The sequence below is a fragment of the Suricata suricatta genome, chromosome 4 (genome assembly GCF_006229205.1).
Source record: "Suricata suricatta isolate VVHF042 chromosome 4, meerkat_22Aug2017_6uvM2_HiC, whole genome shotgun sequence".
NCBI lineage: Eukaryota > Metazoa > Chordata > Mammalia > Carnivora > Herpestidae > Suricata > Suricata suricatta.
This window is the reverse complement of record NC_043703.1, coordinates 146,157,186-146,169,262: the sequence shown is the minus strand read 5'-3', so window position 1 is coordinate 146,169,262 and position 12,077 is coordinate 146,157,186. Positions and strand designations below refer to the sequence as shown.

General features: G+C 50.4%; 1 protein-coding gene across 5 annotated transcripts in view; it reads left to right on the top strand.

Moving 5' to 3' along the window:
• The window catches only part of EFR3B (EFR3 homolog B), an 86,600-nt gene that overhangs the window by 51,398 nt on the left and 23,125 nt on the right, over nt 1–12,077 (top strand). For all 5 annotated transcript variants that reach the window (XM_029938188.1, XM_029938187.1, XM_029938185.1 and 2 more), the window contains 2 exons: nt 8,365–8,486; nt 11,454–11,603. In XM_029938188.1, the coding sequence (XP_029794048.1) occupies nt 8,365–8,486; nt 11,454–11,603 (272 nt within the window). The remainder of the gene's footprint in view (nt 1–8,364; nt 8,487–11,453; nt 11,604–12,077) is intronic.

Genomic DNA, 12,077 nt, shown 5'->3' with positions numbered 1-12,077 from the left:
ATAAGATAATAAATTTGTGTTGTTTTAGGCCACTAAATTGTGGTAATTTATGACAGCAGCAATCGGAAACGCACATACTTCCCTGCAATGATTGGCTTCCTCCACACGCCCCTGAAGTGTCTGTGGTCTCCACGGCTGCTGCCCCGTCTTCTCATCCTCTGTGCTCCCCCTGGACAATTCATCAACTGCTGCGGTTTTGACTGTCATCTCTAGACTAGCAGCGCTCCCCTGTCCAACGCCAGTGCAGAAACCACTACTGGAGGAGCCCCCTGAAGGCGGAGCGAGCCAGAACTGCAGGGCCAGTTGTACAGCTTAGGACATGGGGAGTCAGCACCCACAAACGCCGAGGATTCCTCTAGAGCAGAGGCGGCTGGTGCTTTCCTGGGGCTCAGGACCAGAGAGATCACCTTCTCAGGCAGCAGGGACCGGGCTTTCCCAAGAGACCTTAAAACCGAGTCAGGGTTGCAAAGAATCTTGAAAAAGAGAAGGCACGATGTGGATAGACAGGAGAGGATGTCCTAGGTCTAGGGGATGACAGAGCCTCAGCAGGACATGATCAATCACATCAACAGTGGGGCTGTTTCTCTGGCGTTAGTGGAAAGGGCTCCCGGAAGTTGATATTAACACGAGCAGCTGGCGGTCCAGGCAGGGGTGTTACAGTCAAAGCCACGTGGTGTAGGGGCGCCTAGGTGGCTCAGTCAGTGAAGCGGCCGACTTCCACTCAGGTCATGATCTCACAGTTCGTGGGTTCGAGCCCCGCGTCGGGCTCTGTGCTGACAGCTCAGAGACTGGAGCCTGCTTTGGATTCTGTGTCTCCCTCTCCCTGACTGTCCCCCGCTCACACTCTGTGTGTGTCTCTCTCTCAAAAATAAATGAGTGTTAAAAAAAATTTTTTTAAAAAGCCACATCTTGTACAAAGTCTGCTTCCCAAGAGGATTTGTCTCTGTTGAGGCTGAGGCAGTTCCCATTTCTCCTGGTGGAGGAGCAGCCGGCAGACCTAGACCCCTGGGAGAGGCGGTTCTAGACCTGGGGCTCAAAACACTCTCCTGCACGACAGGGAAAGGCTAACTTCCGCTTGGAGACACTCCTTTCGCACAGGCGTGAGGCCAGCCAGCTCAGCTTCTATTTTCCACCCCGGGGGAGAGCTGTTTTTACAAGGTCAATATTTGGAATTTGCTTTCCCTTTATGAACTCAGGCCCTTGGTCACCCACAGGATTCTCATAACTGTGGTCCCCACTGCCTGTGCGGAGGGTTGGTGACCTGCTCCAGTGAGCGCACCCTTTGTTGTGTCGAAAGAGCTGGAACTTTGATCTTGAAAGGGTGGCTCGAGCAGGGCCTAGGGCCTTTGAAGTGTCACATGCTCAGAATCTTCCCTTTGTTGCTATGGAGACCTTCATCATCGTTACTATATCTTAGAAATATAAAACCAAAACCAAACCCAGCTTTATTATTTCACAATCTTATCCATTAGGCAAGCAGCATTCGAACAAAAGCCTCTTGTAAGGTATGAATTAGCCATAATGTCAGTGAAGCAGACGGGGGGGGGGGGGGCATTGCTGTGTCATGCATTAGAATGTCCGTCACGCCGGTAAATGGGCCCAGTGGGAAGGCAGGGAGCATTCATAGCGAGTCGAAAATGACCTGGGAGGGACACGAGGCTGCAACTGTCAACGGGGGTGGGGTGGTCATACCAAGTTGAAGAGGCAACTGCTCTCATTAGTTCCATTTTACAGATGGGGCAACTGAGGCACAGGAAGCTTAATTAATTTGCCCCAGATAAGCTTCGTAAGCGGAGGAGGTGAGACTCAGAAACGCAGCCTGGGGGTGGCTCAGTCAGTTAAGCATCCAACTCTGGATTTTAGCTCAAGTTATGATCTCACAGTTCATGAGTTTGAGCCCTGCATCAGGCTCTGCACTGACAGCATGGAGCCTACTTGGAATTCTCCCCAGCCCCCTCTCAAAATAAATAAATAAAAGTTAAAAAAAATTTTTTTAAAGAAAAAGAAATGCAGACTGGCTCCAGACTGCTTCTTATAACCATAACACTGACTCATAAGAGGGATGAAGGCATTCCTCACCCTGAAGCCCTGGGTGCCAACCCCGTGTCTGCCAGGCCGTGGCACTGCCCAGGCGACCTTCCACAGTGGGTGTGGCGCCTTGACCGGGGGCCTCTGAACCACAGTTTCCGAAGGTTCCTGTCGCCCCTGGAAGACTCAGGAGCAGCTTAGGGTGGGCTCTCCCCAAGGGACACACAGGCCAGCCCTCACCGACCAGGCCATCAGGGCCGGTGTGTCTGGGCATACTTTCAGACTTGAGAGAGGGAAGCTCCTTCTATCAAGCTATCACACCAAGGGCTCCTAGGGATGCTCAGAAACCTTGGTACCGAAAAGTTAACCGATTTTACATTACTCATCACGCAACAAACAGGGCACATACCCTCTGTGTGGGAGGTTCCAGACAGGCCTTAAGTGCATTCTCATCGCCAGACCTCCTAGCAGAGCAAGAGTCCAGGGAGACGTGGGAGTGGAGTGGTTGACAGCCTAAGTCTCACCGCTGTAGCCCCCGGACCGTTCTGGGCCCCAGAGACAGAGCCAAGGCAGGCCACCTATCCAAGCCTTGGTCTCACCCCGAACCTCTCCAGTTCAAAGCAGGTGGGCTTCAAAGGGGATGCCCGTCTATCCAGCCTTGGCTGACCTCCCTTACCAAGGGCATTTCTCCACATTTCTCCAGCATCTGGCGTAAGCGGTCTTCCTCCCAGCCTGCCTGGGGACATTTCCAGATCTACTGGTCTGGCTTGCCAGTAAAGGGACAAAGGACATGGGGTCTATAGATCTCTTGCCCCAGAATGTCCAGGGGAGAAGCTGGCTGAGGGATGGCTCTTCAGAATGCAGACCCCTGGGCCCTCCTCCCCAAGACGGTCTTGTTCACCAGGCCTGGGCTGGCTCAGAGTCTCCCCGGGTCAGGCCAATGCACATTAAAATTTAAAAACCATGGGTGTGGACGCTTGGGTGGCTCAGTCAGTTGAGTGTCTGACATCAGCTCAGGCCATGATCTCGTGGTTCATGAGTTCAAGCCCCACCTTAGGCTCGCTGCTGTCAGCACAGAGCCCGCTTCTAATCCTCTGTCCTCCTCTCTCTGCCCCTCCCCTGCTTGCACTCTCTCAAAAACAAATAAACATTAAAACATTTTTTTTAATAAATAAAATAAAAACTTCTGGTAGAGGGCAAAGAGCATCAAAGTTTCAGAATTCCCAAGCACGGAGCTTGGAGGCCCAGCTCCACTGGTCACAAGTTGGTTGATCTGAAATAATTCGCTTGCTCCCTTAGAGCCTCAGTTTCCTCATCTTCATAATGGGAGCAATATAATCCCGCAAAACCCACTGGTTTGCCAAAAATGACATTAGATAATGCAGGTGCATTATCTAATTATTATTAGTAAGGCTCTTATTGCTAAGAGGCTTACATCTGTTACGGGTCCTACAGGATTTCCCAGCGCCCAGTCACGGGACGGGTGTTTGCTGGAAGAGTGTAAAATACACTCAAGACGTCACTCGACAAACAGGGCCCCGTTCTTCACCAGCTCGTGACCCTGCTCGTTCTGTTTGCTCATCCCACCTGACCAGAAAAACAAATTTCGGTTCCAGTGCCTGGAACCTGGGAACATCCCAGATTTATATGGAAACGGGGTCTCTGCAGATGTGATTAAGCTAAGGATCCTGAAATGGGGAGATTATCCTAGATTAGCCCAAAGGGCCTTATAAGTCACAAGGGTCTTATAAGAGAGAGAGGCAGAGAGAGATTTGACACAGAGGAGAAAACAATAGGAAGAGGAAGGCAGAGCTCAGAGTGATGTAGCTCCCAAAACTAATAGGATGTGTAAGTGGCAGGTACCACAGAAATATTTAATGTTGTTAACTAACTAAAATTTAAATTTTAAAAAAAGATAGAGAACAGACTGAGGGAGGTGGGTGGGGGATGGGCTAGATGGGGGGTGGGCACTGAGGAGGGTGCTTGTGAGGAGCACGGGGTATTTTATGTACGTGATGCATCGCTGAATTCTACTCTTGAAACCAATATTGCCCGGTATCTTAACTAACTAGAATTTAAATAAAAATTTAGGGGGGGAAAAGGAAATATTTATTGTTGTCACAACTTGTTAGCTGCTTTATTTGCATACCGTTGCCGTCCACACCCGCGGTAAAGACGGTGCGCTGGCCCCTGGGTGGCTCCACCTCATAGGAATGCCTGTCTGTAAATAGCTTTTTCCAAGGCCTGTGCCTTTTGACTATTTTGAGGACTTCCAGCAGAGCAAGGTGTGAGTGGAACCAAAGCAACAAGCTTCACTACAACCATACTTGAAATTTGTTTTTCTGGTCAGGTGGGATGAGCAAACAGAACGAGCAGGGTCACGGGCTGGTGAAGAACGGGGCCCTGTTTGTCGAGTGACGTCTTGAGTGTATTTTACACTCTTCCAGCAAACACCCGTCCCGTGACTGGGCGCTGGGAAATCCCGTAGGACCCGTAACAAATGTAAGCCTCTTAGCAATAAGAGCCTTACTAATATTAAAACTTGGATTCACAGAGTTCCTGTTGGTCCAGGCACTCCGGGAGCTTTTCTTAATTATCCCTACTTTATTCCCATACCTAAGAGATGATGTATGCATCTGAAAGAGAAGAAAAACAATGTTGGGCCAGTTTGTTCCTGGTCTTGCAGTGATGGCTGCTGGATGTCCCATGTGAGCCCCACTCTCCTGCCCCTGGGTTCTGTGCTCCATCCCTATTGCACTAAATGACCTCAGTCCCTGAATGGTCCTTCAGGAAGCTTGGCCTGGGGGTGGCTGCAACTGGTTGCTTCGCTCCACACCCCCGGGCGTCATGCTTGAGGAGTGCTGTCTGCCCGGTCCATGCTGCCCATCTGAGCTCCTGCTCTGTGATGGCCTGGCTGGGCCTGTGTAGGTGACATGAAAAGGACAAGGCTCACATTACCTAGTCCTGGAGCTGATGCACCAGACCACATTCGGCCACTGTCCCCATGGTCACTGGAGTACTGTTTCCCCGAGCACTCCTCGGTGCCAGGCGCTGTGCTGGGCACTCTGCAGACGTCCCCTCGTTTAGTCCCGGTGTCCGCCCGATGACATAGGTCCTAGTGTCCCAACTTTACAGACGAGGAAACTGTGGCTCAGAAGTTACACAACACGGTCCACAGCCACACTGATGACAAGAGGCAGAGCAAGGAGACGCCTGTCTAACGTGGCCCCAGCAGCATAGGGGGACCGTAGTCTAGTCAAATGGAAGAACTGTGTTGTCAAAAGCAAAATCTGAGAAGACTCAGAACTAAGTTTTGGGGAAGAAGAGCGCAGAAGAGTAAACATCGAGGGATGCCAATGGTCACAGAAGGGAAGAGTGAGGGGGTTACCCGCTGGCGCTGTTGGCATCAGTTCAGAAGAAACTGTTAGCCCGATCTAGAAGAAGGCCACCGCGGCTGCAGGAAAGGAGCCCCCATGCGTGTTTTCTATCCTGTGTTAGCTCAGCGGCTGTCATGCAATTTTCAATTTTTTAAAGTTTATTTATTTATTTTGAGAGAGAGCGCGAGCATGAGTGTGCCTGGGACAGGTGCAGAGAGAGGGAGCGGGGGACAGTCCCAAGCAGGCTCCACACTGCCGCCACAGAGCCCCATGTGGGGCTTGAGCCCATTAACCTTGAGATTATGACCTGAGTCAGAATCAAGAATTGAACACTTAGCTGACCAAGCCACCCAGGAGCTCCTCAATTTTTAAAAAATTGACTGTAATCTCAATTCTAACTTTTTAAAATGTTTGTTTATTTTTGAGAGACAGAGAGACACAGATCATGAGCAGGGGAGGGGCAGAGAGAGAGGGAGACAGAATCTGAAGCAGGCTCCAGGCTCTGAGCTGTCAGCACAGGGCCCGGCATGGGGCTCGAACCCACGAATTGTGAGATCATGACCTGAGCCGAAGTCGGACACTCAGCCGACAGAGCCACCCAGGCGCCCCTCAACTCTGACCTGACAGCCAGTGAGTCCAGGTCAGAATATGTAGCAGCCTGTACAGTCTGGGTAACAGCCAGTCTCAGAGACACGAGTGCTCAGGCAGTGCCCCAGGCCCGCCCGCTGTCTGTCCTGCTCCTGGCTTTGTGGCACTTCGAAGAAGAAGAGAGTCAAAGTTGGAAGAGAGGGGGAACTGGCCGTCATGTCCCGCAGAGCTCAGGAATGGCCCCAGAGCGGCATCAGTGTTGGGAAACTGGGGTGGTGTTGGCAAACACCCAGGTTGTGCCTCAGTGACTCAGCCGTATTTCTCAGATGGGGCAGAAATCTGTGTGATGGCCTAGCCCTGTGACTGTCGTACTGTAAGGTATTCTGAGAAGTCAAGGAGGTGATGTGTGTAAGACGCTTAGGGGAGCACCGATGCGCCTGAGCTTCCCCTCTCTGGTCACTGCTTTCCCCAAACTCCCAAACCAGTGGGTATGTATCCAGACATACATTTGAGTCTATGTGGTCAGTAAATGTTAGAGACAAAAATCGTTGACTATTTCTCCCTCTTTGGTATGGTCTCTTTTTTCAGTTTTGCCTTAACTATTTTAAATGCATTTTCTCTTGCATACGCTCAGGTTATGTTGTTTGAAGCTGCCTCATCATATGCGAAGTAGATATAGTATGAATTAAAAAATAAAGAATCTTAGTGAATGAAGACTATGAGAAAACCAGAGCATAAGGGAAGTGAAATGTCCCACTGGAAGGTCACACCGCCAGTGGGAGACTGATCTGCAGTTAGAACCCCCAATGGCTGCATGTCCCCTTTGAGTAGACAGACACTTAAGACGTGTCGTAAGATGTTCACATAGCCAGGGGCACCTGGGTGGCTCAGTCAGCTGAGCGTCCGACTTTGGCTCAGGTCTTGACCTCATAGTTCATGGGTTCAAGCCCCGTGTTGAGCTCGGAGCTTGGAGCCTGGAGCCTGCTTCAGATTCTGTGTCTCCCTCTCTCTTTCTGCCTCTCCCTTACTTGTGCGCTCTCTCTCTCTCTCTCTCTCTCTCTCTCTCTCTCTCTCTCTCTCTCTTTCTCAAGAATAAGTAAATAAACATTAGAAAAACAAGTTCATGTAGCCAAAGGCTGACTTGATTGTTGGTCCTGAACTCATGTCCAGTTGGTGACCTTGTGATCACCTGTGTGATCACAGCGCTTCAGGCAGAACCACATCGATAATGCAAGCAGTGTCATTTGGATTTATTGCTAATATCAGAATTCACTTTCAAATAGATATAAACATTTTAGATGTTAACTTGGAAAGAAAGATCCCTTTATCTGCCTTGTCTGTTGAGATTCTCTCAGTCAGCAGAAAATAAATGCATATTTATTAGTGAAAGACTAACTAATGATGTTTGTGGTAGTTACTAATTGTCATCCAAGAAAAGGTAATAAATTTTTTCATAATTAAATAGAGAAATAGACTGGCAATCAATAATGAATATTATGAGTGCACTAACTAGATAATTTTGGAAATAATAGCATATCCTTTTAGAACCAACAAATGATGGTAAAAATGAAATAACAACACAAACAGAATAATGGAGAATAGATTTTATTATAAGCGTAACATTTTGAGTTATTCACAGCACTAAATTTGTAACACTAAACAAAATAACCTATAAGAATTAAACTTAATTTTTAGCAATTTAGCTCCACTTAGTCCACGATTCTTGCTTCTCTGTGGGGTTCCATTGAAATTAAGTCCCTATTTAGAATTGGAAATGTGGCAGCAAGAATCTAGCAGCTGATAACGCTGAGCAAGACTTAACCAGCACTGAACGGGCAAACTTTAAAAATGGGCTCAAATTTTAAGCAATAAAGTGGAATGACATTTTTGAATCACATTTTCAATTTGTTCTTGACTCCCCAGAATTTGCTCTAAAGGGTTGAGATATGGTTTGGCATTGGCTTTGGTTGTTTCAGTGAATCCCTAACTGCCCCCCGGCCCCTGAGTGTTTGGTGAAGCTCTGGACGTGGAAGGGGGCAGGAGCGTAAGGGAGACGCCTTCTCCTCCTCATATCTTCCATCCTCTGCTCACCTCAGCAGGGAAGGGTCAAGAAGGGCCATGGGGTCCAGTCTTGTGGTGTAGACAGGAAGAGCGAGCAGGATTTGGAACCCATAAAGGTGTGGAGACCGGGTGAGCTCTGGGAAGCCGGCCAGAGCCAAGTCCTGGAACGCATGATTCCTAGATGTGTGTGTCCCGGTAGCGTCGCGAGGGCAGGAGGCCAGGGGACAGTAGGGCCCAGAGCCCAGAGCCTGCAGGTGTGGAGCGCAGGGGCTCACCTCTCACCTGGACTCTTCTCTCTGCTCCCGGACAGTTTGTGAAGTTTGCCAACATCGAGGAGGACACGCCATCCTATCACCGGAGCTATGACTTCTTTGTGTCCCGCTTCAGTGAAATGTGCCACTCCAGCCACGATGACATGGAGATCAAGACTAAGTGAGTAGGGGAAGCGAGGGGGCCCCTCAGCTAAGGACAAAAGCACCGATGGGACTTTCTGAGTTCCCAGTCCGGAGCGTGCTGTCTGATTTCATCAGTGTCCGCCGCCTGTTCTGACGTTGCAGGGAGGAAGGGAGCCCCTGGCAGGACTGAGATGGGCAACGGGGCAGAGATGGGCTCCCAACACGTGCTTTCAAAGGAAAACCTTCTGGGGCACAAGATAGGAGCAGATGGAAAGTAATGGTCCTGGGAGCCAAGTTAGAGAGCCAGCGACAGCACGCACATACACACATGCACGTGCCTGTGCCCTTTTGTTCAGAAGTACATGCATTTATACACCCAAAACCACACCAGCTCACCATGTCCACCACAATATACACCTGCCAATACAAAGCCCAAGTCTTCAGGGGCCCCTGGGTGACTTGGTTGGTTAAGTGTCCGACTCTTGGTTATGGCTCACGTCACAATCTCACAGTTCGTGAGTTCAAGCCCCATATCGAGCTCTGCACGGACAGCATGGAGCCTGCTTGGAATTCTGTCTCCCTCTCTCTCTGCCCCTCCCCTGCTTGCTCTCTATATCTTTCTCTTTCACAAATAAATAAACATATACAAAATTGTTTTTAAAAAGGCCCAAGTGTTCACATTGGCTGATTTCTGGTGCCATCCTGACTTTGTCGCCTCCACATTCCCCCCAGCTCATTCCCTCCAGTAACACAGGCCATTTCACTGCCCCAAAAGCGTACCAAGGACATTCCTACCACAGGGCCCTTGCACGGTCTGTTCCGGTGCCTGGACTGCTTCCTCCATCGATCTGTCTAGCTTACTTGCTCCCCTCCTGCGAGTCCTTGCCCAAACAACCTCTAGCCAACACTGTCTTCTCTTGAACAATCCACGTGCCCGCTTCTCTTCTCTCTCCCCTGCTCTGGCTTTCCCCCATAGCACCCTCCCCTTCAAACATGCTTCATACAGACATGGTTCATAACATCCTTCTTGTTTCTCACTCATTGCCTGTCCCCCCACCAGACTGTAAGCTCTGTGAGGCTGAGAATCCTCGTTTTTCATCTGCATCTGAGATGCAGCACTTGTACTAGAGACTGGCAAGCACTCAATAAATAGCTGTTGAGTGAATAAATGAATGAATGAATGCTTTCTCCCCTTTTTTTAAGATCTTATTTTTTTTAAGCAATCTCTACACCCAATGCGTGGCTCAAACTCACAACCTCAAGATCAAGAGTCCCACGCTCTATCAACAGAGCCAGGCAGGCGCCCCAAATGAATGCTTTCAGATAAACATCTTGAATTGCAGAATACACTTTTACATCCATATACTCAAACCTATAAAGTTATTTAAATCACAGAAATACACTTATCAACGATGAAATAAAACTCAAATAAAATCACAAAGAACTTTACATGAACACGTGCAGACGGAAGATGAGGCGTCAGACCGATGGGGCGGCGAGTAGGTGAGGAAGCAGTGAACAGGTGTTTTGTGCCAGGCCTTGTGTTTGGAAGATAAGGTGCCCACAAAGGGTGTGTATCCCGTCAGGGAGGCCACATGAAACCAGAAAATATGTTCACAGGAGATGAGGGAGGAGGGAGAACGGGGAGGAGGGAGGAAGGCCGGAAGAGTCTGAGAAGGAAGAGGCTTCAGGGTTGAAGCTGACCTGTGGCCAGCACGCCCCCAGTAGCCCAGTTCTCCAGGTGTTTGTTCCAGAACTCAGCTGATGGCATTTTTCTTCCTCCCACCAGTACCTCAGGGAGGCTCTCAGTGCCGTATTTTGTGCATCAGCTGGGGGGAGGGAGCCCCGTGTACCCCAAACAACAGCTCCTCGCTACTGCCGATGGTCTGGGTTGGAGGAACAGGAAGTGAATCCCTCTTGGGTTGCTGGTTCCTGAGGCTTGAGAGCCTGTGGAATGACAGGTCACTGTGCAAGTGGTTGACAGTATCCTGGCCTCCCCAGTCCCCCTCTTCGAAGTGGTCATGGACTCTGGAAGTGTGCTACCCTGGTGGGCAGTGGGGCCCTGGGTGAGGGAGCCCCTGTCCTCTCCCCGGCACTGGCCCCAAAGTAGCCACCTCTACTACTTCAGATTCTGTGACCCCCTCTCCCTCTGCCTGCCCCCTGCTTTCTTTCTCTCTCTCTCAAAAATAAATAAACATGAAAAATATTGTTTAGGGGCACCTGGGTGGCTCCATCGGTTGAGCATCTGATTTCGGCTCAGGTCATGATCTCATGGCTTGTGAGTTCGAGCCCCACATTGGGCTCTGTGCTGGAAGCTCAGGGCCTGGAGCCTGTCTTCAGATTCTGTGTCTCCCTCTCTCTCTCTGCCCCTCCCCTTCTATAATCAGTAGGTATTATTTTATAATAAAAAAAAATTTTGGTTACAAAAAGAGAAACAGAAACTTGGGGATGCAACACAGAGCCAGTAAAGGGGCGCTGCCCACAGGGCCCCTGAGTCTGCACAGTGGCACTGGGGGGTGTGAAAGGGGCCTCCTCTGTGCTGCTACTTGATTTTCTGGTTTAGAAGCCAGCTTAGCACCCGCGGAGACCTCCGTGCCCAGAGTCCGGCAGCTCTGTGCCCTCCTTCCAAACCCCCTCCCCTCTGTAACTTGCTCATGGCCCTGCATTCTGCTTCATCAGTTCTTGGCAGTACTCTGAGCCCTTCCAACTCGGGCTTGAGCTGGAACAAACCCAGCGGGGTGCTAACGAGGAGGAGATGAAACCCACGGGGTACCGGGCAAGGGCGGTCTGGCGATCTCCAGGAGAGGCCAGAGGCCCTGGCTTCCTGGGCTCACGTCCACCCCCACAGGAAGCCAGCCAGCCAGGGCTGAGCCGAGTGAAGGGTAGAAGGTGTGATCCATCCTGGTTTCTGGATGGACGAATGCATCCCAACCCCTGTGCCACTCTCCTCTCCTTAGGCGGGGCCTCTTGGGGCCTGAGGTGCATTCTTCCCCTTTCCTTACAGAATCAGAATGTCCGGTATCAAAGGTCTGCAAGGGGTGGTGAGGAAGACGGTGAACGATGAATTGCAGGCCAATATCTGGGACCCACAGCACATGGACAAAATTGTCCCGTCACTGCTTTTCAATCTGCAGCACGTAGAGGAGGCAGAGAGGTAAGCAGGGGAGGCGGGAGCTTGGGCAGCAGACACATCTGCCTGGGAACCACACGGCCCCGGCTGGTTGCTAAAGCCCAGCGAAGAGGCCAGTGATCTTGGTTTTTGTGGCTTGTTCTGCAACAAGTCCAAGGCTAGCTCCCTAGAAGCCTTGGGTCTGCCCTTCTGGCGGCTTGCTGCGCCCCCTAAAACCTGCGTTCATGAAGGAAGGATAGTCCCTGTGCTGGACTCTCTTGGGTTAAGTGTGTGCTGGCAGGAGCACAAAGAACCGAGAGTCGGCTTACCTCTGTCTCTCTGAAAGCAGCAGGCCAAGGAGGCTTTTAAATGCTTTTCATGGCTCTGGTTACTGAGGACTTTCCCTTCCTGACCTTCCTTCCTCCCTCACTTCCTACTGTTATTTCGGGCCCTGAAAACATGCTTGACTCGCCAGCAGCGGGTTGCAGAATACTGGGTTTTAATCTGGGAGCCCTCAGA